This window comes from Astyanax mexicanus, chromosome 11 (genome assembly GCF_023375975.1).
Source record: "Astyanax mexicanus isolate ESR-SI-001 chromosome 11, AstMex3_surface, whole genome shotgun sequence".
NCBI classification, from domain to species: Eukaryota; Metazoa; Chordata; class Actinopteri; order Characiformes; family Acestrorhamphidae; genus Astyanax; species Astyanax mexicanus.
In genome coordinates, this window is record NC_064418.1 from 37,268,679 (window position 1) to 37,290,190 (window position 21,512).

Consider the following 21,512-nt stretch of genomic DNA (forward strand, 5'->3'; position numbering starts at 1 on the left):
ATCACTTTGGTCCTGCTGACCTTTGCAGCTGTAAATCTGCAGGCCAACCCAATTTTGAGTAATTGCTCCAGGCTTGCTGACTAGAGCAGGGCGGGGCTTTGGTCTAATTAAGACAGTCTGCTACCTTCAAATAAACAATACCTTCCAAGCACAATCATGCAATTTTCACTTTAATGAACTAGAGCTGTATATGCATGTAAATGTTCTTCAAAAATAAACATTTAGAAATGTTATTAACTGTATAAAGGTAGCACCAAATCTACATTTTTGTAACAGTAACTGCGTAACAGTCACACAAGTGTGGATTGATGGAAAAGTAAGGAAAAGGGTTAATAATAAAAAAAATAATTTGAAAAAAACTAAAACACTAAGGTTAATAAATTATTAGCTAACTATATTATTTCTAGGTTTAAAGAACAAAATAGTATGCCAGCACAATGCTATGCTATGTTGCCACTCCCAATAGTCACATCTTAGTGCAAATGCCATTTTAATTAGATGTTACAACTTTTTTTGCTAATTAATGCAAAATAAATGTTTACTTTATTCTCATTTTCCACAGCATATGTTTAAAAGATAGATTATATCTGCCCAATATTACTTATTTTACTCCAATCTTTGTGCATTATTGAGCATTATTAATAACATGACATGTTGGACCATTGGCTTCTACATAAAAAACTTCAGCAATTTTAAAAATATTTTACATTTTACAACTTCTAAAATAATGACTGGAAAAACAATATAGAAAAAATAATAAGAATGGCAATACTTACTCCAGGTTAATATAGCATTTGTTTCTGCAGAATAATGAGAAAATACACTGTTAGCATTGACAAACAATTCTTATATAACTAAATAGACAACAAAGACAAAACTGTACACATTTTAACATTGATTTATGATTTTCATCTTAAGCTACAGCCATAATATCAAAAATAATTACAAAAACAATTCACCACAAAATAAAAGTAAATCAATTAGCGCCATTTAAATGGCACTAACTGATAATTATTCTGTTAACTGGGTTTTATGAAATCACCTCAGGTGGCAGGTTAGTTACTGAACACTCTCGTGCGCTCTGTAGAGCGGGGAGTAGAATAATCCGTGTATCATTCGTTCATTTGATATTCAATTGAGAATCAAAATCGGAAAATTAAAAAACCAATTCGTTTTTTCGTTTTTGAATATAATACCAAAAAACGAATAACGGCTTGTATTTTGTATTTTTATTTGGTTATCCAAACAAAAATTGGAAATTTAAAAAACGGACCAGGAGCCGAATTTGATTTTGATTTTGAACTTGACCCATTTGTGTGCCCCGGAAGTTACTGATTTGTTTATTCTTGGTGGGTTTCTGTTGCGCGGGAGTTCACTGCAGTGTTATCTACACAGTCTGTATTGCTGTAGGCTTTGGATGGAGTTGAGGATGGAGAGTTTTATCTTGTTCAGAGGAACTAAACGCGTTGCAGTGAAAGAAGACGATATGACAACAGAAAATACATGTCTTTTTCGCTTAAGGTCGTGTTGAACACAGAACCTTCTAACACTCATTGCAGAACATCGCTGGATCCCCATTTGCTGCAACGTGCACGAAATCTCTTCATGCGTCTTACCACCTTCAAAAAGATCTTTAATTAGGCCAGAATGTGGTTCCAGTCCGGCCATGCTGCCTACAGCAATACAGACTGTGTAGATAACACTGCAGTGAACTCCCGCGCAACAGAAACCCACCAAGAATAAACAAATCAGTAACTTCCGGGGCACACAAATGGGTCAAGTTCAAAATCAAAATCAAATTCGGCTCCTGGTCCGTTTTTTAAATTTCCAATTTTTGTTTGGATAACCAAATAAAAATACAAAATACAAGCCGTTATTCGTTTTTTGGTATTATATTCAAAAACGAAAAAACGAATTGGTTTTTTAATTTTCCGATTTTGATTCTCAATTGAATATCAAATGAACGAATGATACACGGATTTAGAATAGCTGCGTCTCCCTCTAGTGGTGGAATAGTGACATTTTAGCAAGATATAAATGACTGAAATAAGCGGCTGAATTTAATTTATATAGATATATAAAGGCTCTACTCACGTAACTGTGAAACGATGCACTACATGAAGAAACTAATGATTTATGTTCATCCTTTAACCAAAGTGTTATTAGTCTCCTTTGTTTAGTTATACCCAACACTCATTAGAACCATATACTAACACTAGATTAGAATCTTTCTGAAAACTACTTTAAAATATCCAAATATTTTTTCAGGGTATTTTTGCAATAACGATATACAAAACATATATATCTGTTAAAAAGGAATAATTGTAAAAGAATCTACTGCAAAAAAATAATGCTTTATTAGTATAAATGTAGCAAAAATAAAGCAACGTAACAACAAACAACTATTACAAAAATAAAATGCAACCTATTTATATCATGTATATAAACGGCAAACAAACAATTACAGTATATTATATGCGAACCGGATTTCGCTCCGCCTCCCACTGTTTTCTAGGGAGAGCAGAGAACTCTGGAAGCGGTAGCGGCGCGAACGAGGCGAAGCGAGCGGCAAAAAGTTGAGATATTTTTAACTTATGCAAATGAGAAGCGAGATTCGCTAGGCGGTAGCCAATCAGCGCCACGCGGACCGCGCTTCAGCACCACACACGCCACAGGCAAAACTACGGAGTGAAACAACGGAGGAGAACAAGTAACTTACAGCTATTTCAGACTTTACTGTGCTCGATCTCTCTGTTTGATTACAGAGACGGAGGACCAGCTGGTCCTGAGCTGGATGTTTAGCAGGGTTCACCGGGTGATAAAAGAATAACAGCCTCTCATTCGAACACAGCACTGAACCACCGCGCTGCCGCTCACCGCGGTCAAAGTTCAACACGGTTCAACTTTGACCTCACGGCAAGCGGTACCGCGGCAGAAAACGCGTGACGTGAACTCACGCAACCAGAGTAAATACACCAAAAACAATGTTAATTTGTTACTTATGTAAAGTAAAGAAAAACATTTATATAAAAAAAACAGAAATGTCAGTAGAATACCGAATTAATGTCTAAATACTAATTGTACAAACACACATACCCCCCTCCGTTGCTTGCATTGAACTAGTCCATAATATGATGACATAGCAATGTGCCACACAACGTGTTTCCTCTAATTACATCCACGCCAAAGCAAATACTGGTAATTTACACTGATAGTAAATAAACACAAGAGTGTTACTGACCAAAATGAACGCTTTTTAGGAGAGATATAAGTTGTGTGTAAATATTTATAAGATAATACCTGACAAAATCTGTTTTATTGACGTTAATAAACGTCACAGTGACAGCGCTATTCACAGTTTCACCGCAGCAAAGGACGAGGACGTGAATCACTTATCTAACCAGCCTTTACTGATTTCTGCCCCCAATAACCCTTTCAATAACCTTTAATAGTCTCCAGTAGCCTTCAACAGTCTTACCTTGCAGCCGTGGTGTGTCCACTAAACTCCGTAGTTCACATCATGAGGTTAGCAGCGCGCTAACTAACCTGTTTATAGTGTAATCCGAGCAGTGACTCTGTGACGGCTGCTCTAAACTGCTGATGTTAGCTGCTTGGTCTGAAAGATGAACTGTAGAGAGCTGTATTATCCGGTTAGTGGGGTTAAAACCTTTATTTCCTACACAGATGGGGAAAAAAACGCTCCAGACTGGCTGAGCTGAGCCCTGTAGCCCGTGGCTGGGCTGTAGCTCTGTGACTGAGTAAAGACAGCGGGGCTTGTGCTGCAGCTCCGGCTAGTGGTTGGATGAGGAACTGCAGCTTCTTGTAAGCGAGCAGTTTCACCGCCCAACCACACACAGCTCTAATAAACTGCTTAACCCTAAACTCCTGAATCAGATCGGCTAAAATCAGAAGAATATCTGCCGATCGCCGATACCGTATTTTGGCTGAAAATCGGCCGATACCGATACACTGCCGATCGATCGTTCCATATCTAGTTATTTGGTTTATGTGTGTGTTTTAAGAATGAGGGCCCCTTGTTTATATTTTGCCTAGTCCCAAAATGGCTAGATCCGTCCCTGACTATTAGTGAACATCCTGAGCTGTACTTCCCTACAGGGGGAAGAGCAGAATCAGAGCTTTATTCTGAGAGTGAGACTGGTGCATGGGTTAGGGTGACGAGTTTTAGAAAACTCCGCCTATTATCAGCAGGAGACGCTCAGCGTCAGCTGCAGCAGCAGCAGCACAACGCAACCACAACTGACCAGCATCCAGCAGAGCGAAATGCACGTTTTACCATTTACCGTCTTTATTATGCAGTGAAGTAAAATAGAGATATGTGGTGCTTCTGTCTCGTTGTTTTAGTACATTAAGCCATCTTAAGATTTGTCCTAATAATAGGTTTTAGTGGGGAAAAAACACATTAAGCCTTTTTACATTAAATATTTTAGACTGGTTCTTGAGTTAGCTAGGTTAGCTTTGTGGTTCTGGAGTAAAACTGTCCTGCTAGTTTTCCTGCTGTATCATTCAGCTCGTCTCAGCGAGGGCAGATAGTTAGTTGTTAGTTGATTATTTGGATCAGCTGTGCTGTAATTAGTATAAACTAATGACCGTAATTAAATACTAAATACAAAACCCGCTACTCCTCTTTCTCGTATTATCTGCCTTTTAAAGCTCTAACACATGCTACACTGCTCAACATCACCATACTGAAAGTGTATTCACCTCTCTGTATGCTTTAATGATCCTCTTTGAAGAAAAATAATCCAAAATGTTATCCGGCCGGATTCGCTAGTGGAGCGTCCCTGATGCTGTGCTGTAATGTAATTTAAGCATTAGCTTAAAGCTAGCATTTTTCTCATTACAACTCTAAAACGATCTCGAAATTTAGAGGATCCAGTGATTATTTAGGAGTAAAATGTACACAGAATAAAACGTACAGGGTTCTGAACATATTTATTTACCACAGAATGTGATAAAGGCCAGTTTTTAAAAAAGCCCATTAAAATGTTCCATACACCCGAACCTCTTAGACACAGAACCCCAAATATGGGCATAAACAACATGGCCCCAACTACAAAATAAAATAAAATAAAACGTACATGCATATGAACATATTCATTAACCACAGAATGTGCATAGATCAGCCAAACATGCCATTATCACTCCTCTAAGCTACATATAAGTACAGTCTATGGTATGCTTTCCATGAACCAGCTCTGATAATTGCAGCCACGGGCAGAGGACCTCCATATACCAGACTAAACATATTAATAAATGAATATATCTCTAATTATGTTATTACTGGGTTTTATCTAGTGAGAAAGAAATCACATTTACCATAGAATTGTTAATGTCTGTAATCCCGATAATTAAGATGTCTGAAAATTTTAATTACATTTCATTATAATTCAAGGTTTGTGGTGCTTCAAATGACAAATCCAGTGACATCATTTCAGATATCATTTTAGAATTGCCCTTCTTACTCTGGTGTTTTGTAGTGATCGCCACCGGGAAATTAGGAGCATATAATTGTCCAGACAGGCAAACCTTTGCTCCTGACTGTGCATCACTGAGCACTGGGCACAGTTTGTTCTTATTTGGAGCTGCATCACTGCATACCAGAAACAAACCAAAAAGACTTACCATTTTGGAGAAGCTCTGAGATCTAGTCATCAGCACAATTTGTCCCTTCTTAAAGTCACACTTAGTTTACTCATGTGTCCTGCTTTAAACTGATCAACTTCAAGAACTGACATATTATTGCATCCTAAAACAACACCCCTCTCTTCACTCTGTGCTTCATCTCATCCAACCATCCGGATGGGATGTTTATGTGTTTGTTTCAGGCAAAAAAAATTGTATTCCTTTATTTTGAGCCTTTAAAATAAATCTACAATGTAGTAAATAATAAAAATAAAGAACAAATATTAATGAGAATGTGTGTCCAAACTTTTGACTGGTACTGTACATAAGAATACCTAAAAACATTAGTTTTAGCATTGAAAGTAATAGCTTCAACAAACAAATGCTAGTGACACATGAAAATTAATATTTCCAATTTTAATCAATATTTCAGAAAATTAAAAAAGATACATGCTCATCAAAGAATAATCTCAATCAGTGTCTCTTGATACATGAAACAGGCCTATTTATCAGTTAATACTCTTCAAACTCCTCATCTTCCTCAAAAGAGTCAATTCCCACTTCTTCATAATCTTTCTCCAGAGCTGCCATGTCCTCTCTGGCCTCGGAGAACTCTCCCTCCTCCATGCCCTCTCCCACATACCAGTGCACAAAGGCTCTTTTGGCGTACATCAGGTCAAACTTGTGGTCCAGACGAGCCCAGGCCTCAGCAATGGCTGTGGTGTTGCTCAGCATGCACACTGCTCTCTGCACCTTAGCCAGGTCTCCTCCAGGAACCACAGTGGGGGGCTGGTAGTTGATGCCCACCTTGAAACCAGTGGGACACCAGTCCACAAACTGGATGCTTCTTTTGGTCTTGATTGCAGCAATTGCTACATTGACATCTTTAGGTACCACATCTCCACGATACAGGAGGCAGCAGGCCATGTATTTACCATGACGAGGGTCACACTTCACCATCTGGTTGCAGGGCTCGAAACAGGCGTTGGTGATGTCAGCAACGGATATCTGTTCATGGTAGGCCTTCTCAGCAGAGATCACAGGAGCATAGGTGGCCAGAGGGAAGTGGATGCGAGGGTAGGGAACCAGGTTGGTCTGAAACTCTGTCAGATCCACATTCAGAGCTCCATCAAATCTGAGAGAGGCAGTGATGGAGGAGACTATCTGGCTGATGAGCCTGTTAAGATTGGTGTAGGATGGGCGCTCAATGTCCAGATTCCTACGACAGATGTCATAGATGGCTTCATTGTCCACCATGAAGGCACAGTCTGAGTGCTCCAGGGTGGTGTGGGTGGTCAGGATGGAGTTGTAAGGCTCCACCACGGCGGTGGATACCTGAGGAGCTGGATAGATGGCAAACTCAAGCTTGGACTTCTTGCCGTAGTCAACGGAGAGGCGCTCCATTAAGAGAGAAGTAAAGCCAGAGCCAGTTCCTCCACCAAAACTGTGGAACACCAGGAAGCCTTGTAGACCAGTACACTGATCAGTCTATGGAGAGAAAATTCAACACAAAATGATGCTTGTTGGTGTCAGATTTACTATATTGTGCTATGCTGTATGGCATTTTTAAAAAACAGACAGCTATTAAAGAACTATTACTGAATTAATTCTATTAATAGTATTACTAATACAGATTACTGAAGCAAATTAAGCTCTCATACCAGTTTGCGAACACGGTCCAAGACTGAATCGATGATCTCCTTTCCAATGGTGTAGTGCCCACGGGCATAGTTATTCGCAGCATCCTCTTTACCTGAGATTAGCTGTTCAGGGTGGAAGAGTTGGCGATATAAGCCTGTGCGAACTTCATCTGTGTGAACAATGAAAGGATCACTAAAACTCCCAAAACATTAGATTTCAGCCCACTAATTTGATAGCTGATAAATCGTACGCTATATGTAGCTGCATATTTTCTACAGAATTACAACTGTTTTCCCCCTTTTTCCCCACCAGCTGATTCGGCTCATTACTACATAAGCTGGATTAACATTCTTATGGCAGGGAATAGTTGAACTTTTGCAACTATACAGGTGAAAAAGGAGCAAGATTTAGAAATAGTAGTCTTTAAAGTGAACAAACATGCCAAATAAAGCTTAACTCACCAATGACTGATGGCTCCAGGTCTACAAACACAGCCCGTGGCACGTATTTCCCAGAACCTGTCTCACTGAAGAAGGTGGTGAAGGAGTCATCATGGCCACCCACAGGAGTGCGACTAGGCATTTGCCCATCAGGCTGAATACCGTGTTCCAGACAGTACAGCTCCCAGCAAGTGTTGCCCATCTGAACACCCGCCTGACCCACATGAATGGAAATACACTCACGCTGTGGGAGATAAAAGAAAGATAGACGATTAAGGAAGAGTTTCAAGATGTTTCAATGTATATATTCTTTTGTATAAACGCATTTAAGTTAAGTTATCACACACAGCTCAGTGACTTCTGACCATTGTTAATAAATAAATCTACAATTTGGATTTTTTGAGTCAGTTGCCCAGAGATTAAGCCAAACTTTAAACAATATTTTCCTTTCAACAGAAAATCTCCATTATTAAAGTCTGTGTAGTCTAAGACCAAGCTCAATACCTGTCTGGGAAATTGCCCCCTTGCAAAACAAAACAGGCTGAATAATGCATGTTTAATAATCAATACATCACAACCAAGCAACCAAAAATCCCCTATGCTTTAAACAAGAAATGAATGTCAGTGTTTCTAGGTGATCTGAGCTGTAAATAACATGTTGCCCCATTTACTCCCCATGCAGTTACCCTAAACTCTAAGCTCATACCACTATGAGACATTCAGTAATGCACACCAGCATCGGGGGACTATTTATACCAGCTATTCAGGCCATCACTATGTGACACAGAAGCAGCTTCTATAAAGTCTGATTATTGCTTAAGCTCCTGTTCAACAGTCCAGATCTTTCACAGTGATCTACAAGCCAGTTTTTTCCTAATCACAGACAGTATACATCATAGGGGAAATATTTAAATATTATGTATCAATGACCTTTCAAAGCCAGGTATAGTCTTGGTTGGAAACACAGTAAACATGGAATGAGACACATCTCAAATTCTGCATTACATTATTATTAAAACCTCCTAGTTAAATGTTTTTTTTTAATTCCCAAACATACTAGACACTATGTCATATTATTCTGTAATATATTATTCTGTAATAATAATGAGTTATTAAGTTCTTAAGTTAAATTACTGTATATTTCACTGACAAAGTCTTTCCATAGAAAGTTAAAATAAAGTTGAACATATGTTAAGTGTAACTAGGCCTATTTAATCCTAATTCTTAGTTTTCTCTTGATACTTATTTTTAAGAGGTTCTGAAACTAGAAAAAATTTTGTTATATAAAGTAAGAATATAACATTTTAATAGAAACAACAGTCTTAATATCTGAAAACAAATCCATCCAAATCAAATAAAGCAGGCTTGTCTTACCATCTTGATCCTGTTCTTTTATTCTGTTCCAAGCAATAAGTATCTGAGGCTTAGGGGGAAAGCTCCAAGTCACAGTCTGAAATTTAGGTGGCCTCCGTAAGGCAGTGCTGCTCTATTTACAGGGCTGGGGCTTTCCCTCCCCCTCACTTACTCACTTCTGCTGTGAAACGAAAGCTTCATATGATCATTCATTCATGCTGTACTGTAGGGACCCTCAGTCATTTGATCAGTAATGTGATTAATTTTCTTTATAGATGGATTGGACTGGACATGGATAACACACAAACATTTCTGTTGTTGTCTTTGTTATTTTTCCTATTTGAGCATTTGATAAGGTATGATAAGGTAATGAAAACACTATAATGATGTGCAGAATTATGAGTATAATCCCCAATGTAATTCTGTACATTAGTTCACCTTTAAACTCTATTTTCTTCCATCAGTGTGCTCTTTGTTTGTGCTGGATTTCAAATTGTTCATTGAGAAACGGTCATTCTTTATCACATCGTGGCACAGTAGCATGGGTGTTATCTCTTTAAAGTGCTGTCTCTTATCTATGCAGCAGCACTTTGTGCCCTCAGGAACAATGTAAAGTTCCTCTAGTCGATAACTGTGTGTGAGTTTAGTGTTTGGGATTAAATAAAATGTATCTTCACACAACAAACATCTCCTGAAGTTTGTGAATATAGTAGTATATTACCAATTTCCCACTGTGTTCTGTGCCACTGCTAAAACAGCCACAGTGTGAAAGTCTGCCCTTCCATAGAAATGCTGGCAATGGGTCACACCCAGACAGCCCAGAGAGTGATTAAACATTACCATATTCTTCAGCGCACCTAAAATCGTTTAATTTTTCCAAAAATCGACAGTGCGCATTATAATCCACTGCGCTATGTATGAATTTTATGAATTGTATGGTTTTAAGGAGCAGTAAAGTCACTCCACTGAAGTACAGCGTTATACAGGAGTTTCAGTTTAATCCTTCAGGCTGAAGCAGTATTAGCATTAGCTGCTAAACGTACTAAGCCCTACCTCAGGTGAGTTTTATCGGACTTAAGTCTGCGTGTTTACTGTGTTAAAACAAGCTGCGTGGGACGAACTGCTGGCTAATATCACCCTGGCTTAATGGAACACTCAGGGTTCTCAGTGTAGCGCTGTGGGGGGGCATTAGCCGCCTACCACAGCTATCCTAAATGGATCCTTAGATGCAAATCTAAGCTAAGCTATAAACAGAATTACAGTTTTTGTTTGTTTAGCTAAGCTTTACAGGTCTTGCCACCCAGCGGCGAGATCATCAGGTGCGCCTTATGTATGAAAATAGACCCGGTATATGAAATAGGTGTTCATATATAATCCGGTGCGCCATATAATGTAAAAAATACACACATCATTTACTTTGCAGTTGCAGTTTGTAGTCCTGTTGTTCCAGTCATGTAGACTGAGCTACGATTGTAACACTGAAACTGTAGTAACGTTAAGTGTAAATAGCTATTAAGTACATTTTCACATCTAAAATGAAACAAATGTATTTTTCCAAATTTCTGCTGATGAAAAATGAATAGGCCTATGCTATTTTTTTGATGGACAACCAGTATGACCACCATGACCACACTGATGGATCAGCATGACCAGAAACCAGATATCAGCAAAAGCGTAAACTTAATTTTTCAGCAATGATCATAAGGCTGTGTAAATATACCCAAAAATATTAATGCAAAAGTCATATGCAATGCAAACAGTCCCCAGGCTGCTTTTTGTTCTTGCTAAGTGAAACACTAAGTATTGCAGTATAATAAGAACCTGTGATATAAACTGGATAAAGATATTTCAGTAAATACTCAAACATGTTATTTGTGTAGTGGTTTGTTGCCCCCTGGTGGACATTTCACTCATTTACATGTTAAGGCTTTCATATGTACTTTATGGCAGTTAAATTTAATCATATAAACTCTGTGCCTATACACACTGCAGAATACAGCAGGATGGAATTCCACATGACTTTCCTGATTAAGGGCAAAGTAAACTGTAAGATCCTAAAGGAAGTCTAAAAACTCATTTTTCACTGTGGGGCCTGTAGATAGCTCTTGCCATTGTTGATGTGTCAGAAGTGCATACCATTATAACAAGAGGGGAAATTGTGACCTAGTTGGATGTGAGCCAGAAGGAACTCCTTACTTTCTAAATATAACTTCAGGTCAAGAGTATAGTTTGCTAAAGTATATGGAGGCAAGGACTTCAGAAACAATATGCAGTGGACGGACAAGTCAAAGTAGCCCAATTGTTTGATCACAGAAGCAGTGCTTGGCAAAATGCAAATACCATATTTGAACAGACCATTTTTTTTTTCAATTGTACCAATCAAAATAGTATTAATCAAAATGAACAAAAAATATAGTGTTGCGCTCATTATGCTCAAAGAAATTAAAATTGCGCTCAAAACTTAAAAAATATAGTGCAGTAAGTTGCTGTGATTGTTTTTTAGCATATACTGCTGAATATATTGCTTTTCCTGCATTTTGAAGTAATGCGTGACAGCATATAAAATTGCTAATTTCAAGGCTTAACACAGCACAGGATTGGACTAAATGGATAAGTAACTGGTCACCTTGTAAAAAAAGAATGTGCATATTTATATTCAGATTTCAGTCTCACTAACTGGAAATATATCAGAATAAGTGTAAACGCATATGGCTATAATCTTATTGGGCTACAATTCAAATACTGATCACATTAGTGACTAGGTTTAAACAGCTTATTTCCCTATCACTGTAATACAGACAGTGGTTCACTGTACTCATGAACATGTAAAAAATGTCAGCTAATGTCCTCTGCTTACCCTACTATCCAAAACAAAGTGAATGATTCATAGTTGATACCAGATGCACTGAGCTCTCAAAGAGCACACACAGTGAAAAAGGCCCTCCAAGCAAGAGTGAAACTCAAGCTGAGCAATGCACTGCTTATGATATCAAATAACTTTTATAAAAATGACTTATCAGAGGACATGAACAGAACATACCACAGGCAAAATGGCAGTGGAAAGACAACAAGAGTATCGAAACTGCAGCCACAAGGTTCAGAATAATATTACATTTCCAAATACTGTAAGTTGCTCATGGCGACCCAACAAGCTGTGTAAATACAGGGATCTGAAAACCAAGCCTCTTTAAAATATGTAGTTATAGGAAACTGAGTTAAAATTAACCAATTTTAATAAATAAATCAACATCTTAATCGTTTTGGGAAATTATGCCCTTGAGAGGTCCAGAGTCAAATTACAGGGCAGAGGATGTGAACCAAAATTTATGCAAATATCCAGGGTGTTACACAAAAGATTCATTTAAGGTTTGGTCATTATTCCACCCCATAAGTGCTTTACAAGTCAATCTGAACAGCTATTATATTACAACCTTTCAATAAGCGGCAAGATAGCTCTATTCAATGTGCACTGGAAAGAGTATCAAATTACTTCTTTCCTTTGTGAACTGAAAGATACCATATTTAATTCATTAAAGTGACACATCTATAAGATTAAATCAGTAAATCACAATGTTCATTTTCACAAAACTGCAAATTTATGCAGTGTCACTTAGCTTAGTGAAAATGAAATTTGTAAAATGTTTAATCTATTAGAACACTGAGTTTTGGCACAGCATCATGTGAGCATCATACTGTAACGATTTACTCTGCCAAACAACAATGACGCCGTCCTCAGAGTATAGGAGGTGCTAACCTCGTTTTTCTCCTTTTGTTCTCTTTCCCTTCTTCTTCCAAATGATGGTATCAGCTTTTGGGTCTTCTCTTATTACACTGAACACAGATACAAGGTCCTAGAGTATAAATATGAGGTGCTTCTCTGACTGAGACAACTGGATCTTCATCCCGACCACTTAATATCGGCTAGAAGACTCTATACAACATGGTAAGGACCATCTACTGACTTATTCTTGGGTAATATCTATATTTAAAGGGACACTGTTAGAATATTTTCTTGTTATCGGTTGTGTCCATGGCTGAATTTACCAACATGCCAAAAAGGATGGGACCAGAACTACATGTCCCATGGAAGCTAAAGAAAGATGCAGTGACCTGTGGAATATGTGTGTGGGACAATTCTAGCTAGACACCACCAGTCATGATCATTACCATCCACTACACTGTCCACTGTGAGTGGTAATATCAGCTATGATGTATTTCAGGTACATATGACACTGTGAATCGAGGAATTTTAAATGACCACACAATTCTGATATGTAAAATGGAATGCCCCATTCATGTATGACAGCCACCATCAGGCCTTATTTGAACTTGTTGATTTTGATAAACCTGATAATTCATGTAGCTTTGCCAAGAGCATGCTGGACAGGGTTCTGCATCACTTATAAGGTAACACCTCACAATTTATACAGATGTGGGTGTTTCCAAGCTGTCCCCTATTTTAACACCTTATGATCAGTTTACATTCTACTATTCCATGATTTTTGGCATGTCAGTGTAGATGTCTGGTTTGCCACACAGAAATTTAAACGGGCCTTAAGCTATACAGACATTTTCCAATGATATTATGTAGAAAAAGTAGCTCCATCCTTACATGCTCTAGACTGTAAACTCTTTATTCCTGTCTGCAGCGTGAATGCATCTCTGTCCATGTTGGCCAAGCTGGGGCACAGATTGGAAATGCATGCTGGGAGCTTTACTGTCTGGAGCACGGGATTCAACCAGATGGGCATATGCCCAGTGAGAAGATTCCTAGGGGAGATGATTCCTTCAACACATTCTTCAGTGAAACAGGGACAGGGAAACATGTACCACGTGCCATCTTTGTTGATCTGGAGCCTACTGTGATTGGTGTGTATGAATAACCATAAAACAACTTGGAACTAATAAAATAATACGATAATTTCATTATTTGTATAGGTGAAATGTCTATTGTTTAAGTTATGTAATTAAAAAGTGTGTGCGTCTCGTATCACTAACAGATGAGGTGCGTACAGGCACATATCGCCAGCTCTTCCATCCTGAGCAGCTCATTACTGGCAAAGAGGATGCTGCTAATAACTACGCTCGCGGGCACTACACCATTGGAAAGGAGGTCATTGATGCAGTGCTTGACCGCATCCGCAAACTGGTATGAAAACTGCCTTTTAAAGATACATGATACATATGCTCGAAGACAAAAAAACTATTTTCAATAGGACTTTGCTATCTGTCATTATCATTGTTCCCTCCCTTTAAAATAGTCCAGCAACCCAAAATAAGCCCCTGGGGTTTCAGCACTGCACAATCCAGTGGACTTTACCTAGTTTTTAATTATTTAAATGGAACTGGGAAATAAAAACCATGTCTGAAGCTCCTCCTCCTTCGAGTGAAAAATCATATTCATATGTCAGCAGAGGTTGCCCAAAACTCTTTGTTGTCAGTTCTCTCTTTGTTCAAATAGTGCATAAACTGGCAAATTATGCTGTTTATATGTAAATGGCAGTAATAGGGGTTTTCTTCCCTCTTTGCTCTTTTTATGTCATAGACTGATCAGTGTACTGGTCTACAAGGCTTCCTGGTGTTCCACAGTTTTGGTGGAGGAACTGGCTCTGGCTTCACCTCCCTCTTAATGGAGCGCCTCTCTGTTGACTACGGCAAGAAGTCCAAGCTGGAGTTTGCCATCTATCCAGCTCCTCAGGTATCCACAGCCGTGGTGGAGCCTTACAACTCCATCCTGACCACCCACACCACCCTGGAGCACTCAGACTGTGCCTTCATGGTGGACAATGAAGCCATCTATGACATCTGTCGCAAGAATCTGGACATCGAGCGTCCCACTTACACCAACCTCAACAGGCTGATTGGGCAGATAGTCTCCTCCATCACTGCCTCGCTCAGATTTGATGGAGCTCTGAATGTGGATCTGACAGAGTTTCAGACCAACCTGGTTCCCTACCCTCGCATTCACTTCCCTCTGGCCACCTATGCTCCTGTGATCTCTGCTGAGAAGGCCTACCATGAACAGCTATCTGTTGCTGACATCACCAACGCTTGCTTTGAGCCCTCCAACCAGATGGTCAAGTGTGACCCTCGTCATGGTAAATACATGGCCTGCTGCCTCCTGTATCGTGGAGATGTGGTGCCAAAAGATGTCAATTCTGCCATTGCTGCAATCAAGACCAAGCGGACCATCCAGTTTGTGGACTGGTGCCCCACTGGTTTCAAGGTGGGCATCAACTACCAGCCCCCCACTGTGGTTCCTGGAGGAGACCTGGCCAAGGTGCAGAGAGCAGTGTGCATGCTGAGCAACACCACAGCCATTGCTGAGGCCTGGGCTCGTCTGGACCACAAGTTTGACCTGATGTACGCCAAAAGAGCCTTTGTGCACTGGTATGTGGGAGAGGGCATGGAGGAGGGAGAGTTCTCCGAGGCCAGAGAGGACATGGCAGCTCTGGAGAAAGATTATGAAGAAGTGGGCACTGATAGTATGGGAGATGAGGACGAGGATGGAGTTGAGTTTTAAGTGTGTCTGATGGGAAATTTGAACAGAATGTAGTACTAATATTCAATGTGTAGGGGCTAGATATTATAAAAGATGTTAAAGTTTTTTTGTATTGATGGAAAAATGAGTCTTATGTTCTGTTTATGCTTTTTCTTTTCAATAAAATCCTCATATACTGTTTGTCACTAAATATCAACGTAAATCTACCAGCTGTCTATTTTCTTCCATGGCCTTCCAATAATGCTCTTGCTGTAGTATGATTCATAGGAACTCGTGATTCCCTTCCCCCCTCACTGTGTATGGTATGAGTGCTGCAATAAGCACAAAACAGCCCCATCTTGTGGTTTTCTGCCATAATGCAGATATCTGTAGGACTTCATGATGACCAATAGGGAGAAAAAAAGTAGTGTTTAGATCATCCACTGTCACTCTGTACCACACAAATCATCTCCGAATGACAAACAGCCCTTTTATATACCCTCTGCTTTCTTAATCAGGAGGAAAACTATGCTTTCATTGAGCATGAACAGGCTTTTATACTGAGCTTTTGGCTTCACAACTAGAGTAAAGCGCACATGAATTTGTAAGCAGTAAATAGTTTTTTAGTTTCTTTGCATAAGAAATAGAAAAACTAGAAAAACAGGTTTGTCGTTTTAGTTCTACAACAAAACAATGTAGTAACATTTCTGTTGGTTAACATAAACAAAAGCAGTAATTATTAACATATTAAGACATGTTCTGTTATCATATTCATGGACCTGTCAATATCTTATATTGTCCCACAAAGAATGAAATAAAATATAGATATTGCCATTTTAAGAGCATTTTATGCCAGTAATATGATGATAATATAATAGCACAAGAAAGCGAATTAAATACTTTTTAATTTATTAAGAATATTCAGACATTTTGGAAGAGTGACATTGGAATGTGAATATAAAATAACCTTACTGCTTTAAGCCAAAAAATTACTCATTTACATTATAATATTAGAATATAATGGATGCTGCCCATATACTATATGATTAATTAAACACTTAGTTATTGTTACAGCCCTATGTATACATCTAAGTTGCCATTTTATAATTAATCAGCTTACCAAAGAGTTATTCTTAAGAATGCAGGTCTGAAACCACTGCTGCTTCCACAAAAGAGCATAAAAGATTATCCTTACAGCAGAGCACTTTTTCTTAAAAAGGTTGTTCAGCACATCCCACAGTCTGTAAAAGGTCCAGATGGTTTTTCACACACCAAGAACTCCCCAGAGAGAGAGAGAGAGAGAGAGAGAGAGAGAGAGAAGAGAAAGGGGGGGCTGCATACTGCTGCAAACCTGCAAACTAAGACACCAAAAAACACCTTGCATATATAGTACTTCACCATCAGTACTGCATTCCTTAGTACAGTATGTGCAGTGATACAGCACAGCAGTGTATGGTTTTGGGCGCAGCCCTATCCCTTGTCTCTGTAAAGAGGCTGGCCTTTTTGCATAACTGTCTCTGTCGCACCAACGGGCGAGCCGGCTTCCTGCTTCCTCCCTCCCTTCCTCCTCCCTCACTATAAAAACCCCACCTCTCCCTCTCTCCCCCACAACTGCCTTCTCTTTCCGAACCCTCAAGTCGGCCTGAAGGAAAACCTATCAAGATGGTGAGTGCTGACGTAGATCAACTCTTACTAACATTCTTTTAGTAATCTGAAAAAAAATGTACTGAACTCTACTTTCCTTAACAGTGCATGATTTGAATAGCAGGACACAAGCAAAGTTATGTATTTTAAACTGCTGTATGTCTTAGATGTATAGTCTGGAACTGTATATGTGTTGAAGTGGGGTCTGATGAATCAAGCAAACAGTACAGGCTGATTCTACGGCGTATAAAATGTTTAGACAAAGGCATACTTCAGATAGGGTCACAGGGTCTACAGCACAGAGAGCACGCCTCTCCTAGTAAAAAGGATGTGGCTGAGGCCTACGAAGCCAAATCCCAGACGCCGCGACAGATTCCAGCAGTAATCTTACTTCTCCAGCGCTCACTTCTCCATTTCTTCAGTTCGAAAAGTCAGCTTCACGTAGTTCTGCATTCTCAGAATAACTAGAAAACTCTCTGATAATAACCTAACCACAAGACACATTTCTATGAGAGCAAAGCTTTCATAATTAACAGAATGAAACCATTCATTTGCCTATAGGACATACAGAAAGTCATTGGCAGTAGATGAGATCATGACTGAGATCATTTGCAGAGACTGGAGCCGTGGGGAATAAAGGATATGTCTGTTTTTTGCTGAAGCAGCTTGGGCGAGATATCTCTACTTGTTACACAAAGGAGAGTGAGTGTGCAGCTGAATGGGACAGAGGAGGGGTGGAGAGGGGCTGTCCTCTAGGGAACTGGGCTATTTCCTTTCCAACACATAGCTCCAAAGATCTGGCCTACGCATGACACGCACATGCAAATGTACAGTAACTCAGCAGGACAGTACTGTAGACTAAACAGGAGATAAGAGCAGTGGAAATAGACTACAAAGTCATTAAGCCGATGGACAGAGCTCTATGTCCTAATTTGAGATGCAAATTTTATAATAACCATGGACAGAATATGATCAGTGTTCAGTACTTTAGTATGCTGTGTGGTATTCCTGAAATTAAAATAAAGTAAATATAGTACCATTATAGAAGTACCTTTATTGTCTTTATTTTTACTTTATTTTTTAGCGTGAGTGTATTTCTATGCACGTTGGCCAAGCTGGGGCCCAGATGGGAAATGCATGCTGGGAGCTTTACTGTCTGGAACATGGGATCCAGCCTGACGGTCAGATGCCCAGTGACAAGACTATTGGAGGAGGAGATGATTCCTTCAACACCTTCTTCAGTGAAACGGGAGCAGGGAAGCATGTCCCACGTGCCATCTTTGTAGATCTGGAGCCTACTGTGATTGGTAAGATGACACTGTCCAGTAAAATAACTCTTTAAAGAGCCCATATCTAAAGAAAAGCACCTTTTTCAGTTTCTACACATATCACTTGTCCCCAAATCCATGTATGGCATCAAATGGCAAAAAAGGCAGCCATTTTGATATATTGACACTGACATGAATGTGTTACTGAGGACACAGCTTTAGAGTGCCCACACGCACAACTAAGTATTAGTTGTGAGGTGTTATCTTGTAAATGAGGCTACACACTGCTCAGCATGCTCATGGCAAGGCAATATGAATTATCAGAGTTGGGGCAAGACTTGATAGTGGGTGCCAGATGGATGCAACATTGTTGTCCGAATTTGTGTGGGCATTAAACACTCCATGATCCACAGAGTCACATGTGTTCCAGAAATAGACCATACACAATCATACTATAAGTTACTTGAAGAATCTTTAGGGATTCTTCAGTTCTTAACTGTGGAGGAACCGCTTTAAATGATTTGAGCCTTGTTGAAGAAAGAAGATTTTCTTATGGTTCCATAGTGCACTTTAAGAGGTTCCTCTACAGTTTCAAAGTGTCATAATTGTGTATGACCTATTTCTAGGGTACAATTACCAATGTAGAAGGCAATACCACTGACGGAGGACAGCAGTGTCTGGTGCCTTCTAGCTAGAACTGTACATGCCCTCAAACTATCAGAAATCAAATCAACATTTAATGCAGGGGACCCACACACATATCCCACAGTTCAGTGCAGTATTCATAACTTCCATGGGACACAAAAATTCTGGAACACAGAACAGGTTACTGTCCCACGACTTCCCATGACTTTTGTCATGTCTGTGTTTATTAGACTTATTGCAGCCAGTTTCTAAGCAATTAAGAGAGCTCAGAACTTGCTCATGTGGCCATTTTCAAATTGAATTATGTCTGTTACTGGTACACAAATCAAGTTTCCACAGAAACTTGATAAAACTTTAAATGCAACAAAATATGGATATGGATATGGTTCCTTTAAATCAACATTTTGACATACATAAATAGAAACACTTGCTGAAGTTGTGGTCTTGTTTGAAGAACAAATTCTCACTGTAAACTATATCTGTAATTTTCGTTCACAGACGAGATCCGTACAGGCACATATCGCCAGCTCTTCCATCCTGAGCAGCTCATCACTGGCAAAGAGGATGCTGCTAATAACTACGCACGTGGACACTACACTATTGGGAAAGAGATCATTGACCTGGTGTTGGACAGGACCCGTAAACTGGTCAGAATTTCTACAGTTTATTTATAATTATTAAAATTTGCTTTGACAACTATTTAGAATAAAATGAAAAAAGAATAAACGTATTACCTAATAAGAGAAAATTAACTGAAAAGTTAATTGTCCTGATTTTTCTCCATCTCTCTATAGGCTGACCAATGCACTGGCCTTCAGGGCTTCCTCATCTTTCACAGTTTTGGTGGAGGAACTGGCTCTGGTTTCACCTCCCTCTTAATGGAGCGCCTCTCCGTTGACTACGGCAAGAAGTCCAAGCTTGAGTTTGCCATCTATCCAGCTCCTCAGGTATCCACAGCCGTGGTGGAGCCTTACAACTCCATCCTGACCACCCACACCACCCTGGAGCACTCAGACTGTGCCTTCATGGTGGACAATGAAGCTATCTATGATATCTGCCGCAAGAATCTGGACATCGAGCGTCCCACTTACACCAACCTCAATAGGCTGATTGGGCAGATCGTCTCCTCCATCACTGCCTCTCTCAGATTTGATGGAGCTCTGAATGTGGATCTGACTGAGTTTCAGACCAACCTGGTTCCCTACCCTCGCATCCACTTCCCTCTGGCCACCTATGCTCCTGTGATCTCTGCTGAGAAGGCCTACCATGAACAGCTATCTGTTGCTGACATCACCAACGCTTGCTTTGAGCCCTCCAACCAGATGGTGAAGTGTGACCCTCGTCATGGTAAATACATGGCCTGCTGCCTCCTGTATCGTGGAGATGTGGTACCTAAAGATGTCAATTCTGCCATTGCTGCAATCAAGACCAAAAGAAGCATCCAGTTTGTGGACTGGTGTCCCACTGGTTTCAAGGTGGGCATCAACTACCAACCCCCCACTGTGGTTCCTGGAGGTGACCTGGCCAAGGTGCAGAGAGCAGTGTGCATGCTGAGCAACACCACAGCCATTGCTGAGGCCTGGGCTCGTCTGGACCACAAGTTTGACCTGATGTACGCCAAAAGAGCCTTTGTGCACTGGTATGTGGGAGAGGGCATGGAGGAGGGAGAGTTCTCTGAGGCCAGAGAGGACATGGCAGCTCTGGAGAAAGATTATGAAGAAGTGGGCACTGACAGTGTGGGAGATGAGGATGAAGAAGGGGAAGAGTATTGAATAGAAAATTAATTACCAATAATTTTCTAAACTGTATGACTCTATCTGCAGTCTTCAGAGTTGCCAAAATGAAGGGTCTAAATAAAACAGCAATTGTCATAAACACAAGACTTGCTCTGTTTTTGTAACTGAAACTAATAAAAACTGAATGAAAAAAGGATCAAGTATATTTCTTATATTTGGAGTACATACACTTGGTTAACCTCATTTAAAACCCACCTTTACATTGTAAATGTATCATACACACTTTCATAGATAATTTACAAGGTAATGCTGCTGTGAAAGATGATAGTATGTACTCTTTCCCGTACCACATATATAAGTCGTAGTAGTGGTGTTACATGGTAGAGCACTTTTTTGCAATGTTTAAAATTGTGGTCATATACAAAACTGTTCACATTTAGCAGATTGTTCATACCGACCTTCACTCAACTATTTCTTCTTTTAAGTAAATGCACAAAATGTGCATTTGTTTTAATGAGCATGTTTATATGCTTAAAATGTATCTCCATTTCATGGTCTTATTTCTAGTAACTACTCAGAAGCAATTGTTAGGAAAAATAATTTTACCACTTAAATATTTACTGCAGTTGTTAACCTGCAATTTAACATGATTATTCAGAAA

General features: G+C 39.5%; 2 protein-coding genes across 3 annotated transcripts; one reads left to right on the forward strand and one right to left on the reverse strand.

Annotated features, from left to right (window-relative positions):
• Positions 1–6,045: 6,045 nt before the first annotated feature.
• Positions 6,046–9,209, reverse strand: LOC103038928 (tubulin alpha chain). The gene is made up of 4 exons (XM_007259937.4): positions 9,099–9,209; positions 7,746–7,968; positions 7,305–7,453; positions 6,046–7,131 (listed from the first exon to the last, which is right to left on the reverse strand). The coding sequence occupies exons 1-4, from the start codon at positions 9,099–9,101 to the stop codon at positions 6,157–6,159; spliced, it is 1,350 nt and encodes a 449-aa protein (XP_007259999.2). The 5' UTR covers positions 9,102–9,209; the 3' UTR covers positions 6,046–6,156.
• A 3,718-nt stretch (positions 9,210–12,927) lies between these two features.
• LOC103038315 (tubulin alpha chain) lies at positions 12,928–20,895 on the forward strand. Of its 2 annotated transcripts, XM_007259936.4 has the most exons (5): positions 12,928–13,020; positions 13,727–13,946; positions 14,078–14,226; positions 14,623–15,303; positions 20,591–20,895. In XM_007259936.4, exons 1-5 carry the CDS (start codon positions 13,018–13,020, stop codon positions 20,885–20,887), a joined length of 1,350 nt encoding a protein of 449 aa, XP_007259998.3. In that variant the 5' UTR covers positions 12,928–13,017; the 3' UTR covers positions 20,888–20,895. The 2 variants fall into 2 exon arrangements, with proteins under 2 accessions (XP_007259998.3, XP_007259997.2); XM_007259935.3 differs by lacking the exons at positions 12,928–13,020; positions 13,727–13,946; positions 14,078–14,226; positions 14,623–15,303 and adding exons at positions 17,119–17,223; positions 18,287–18,509; positions 19,614–19,762 and having other exon boundaries at positions 19,910–20,895.
• The last annotated feature ends 617 nt before the right edge of the window (positions 20,896–21,512 follow it).

What these genes read in the sequence shown, in the direction of transcription:
- LOC103038928 (XM_007259937.4), bottom strand. An exon ending in CCTGGAGCCATCAGTCATTG is followed by an intron (nt 7,454 to 7,745) that starts GTGAGTTAAGCT and finishes TTGTTCACACAG; the next exon opens with ATGAAGTTCGCACAGGCTTA. An exon ending in TGGACCGTGTTCGCAAACTG is followed by an intron (nt 7,132 to 7,304) that starts GTATGAGAGCTT and finishes TTCTCTCCATAG; the next exon opens with ACTGATCAGTGTACTGGTCT.
- LOC103038315 (XM_007259935.3), top strand. An exon ending in TCTGGAGCCTACTGTGATTG is followed by an intron (nt 18,510 to 19,613) that starts GTAAGATGACAC and finishes TTTCGTTCACAG; the next exon opens with ACGAGATCCGTACAGGCACA. An exon ending in TGGACAGGACCCGTAAACTG is followed by an intron (nt 19,763 to 19,909) that starts GTCAGAATTTCT and finishes ATCTCTCTATAG; the next exon opens with GCTGACCAATGCACTGGCCT.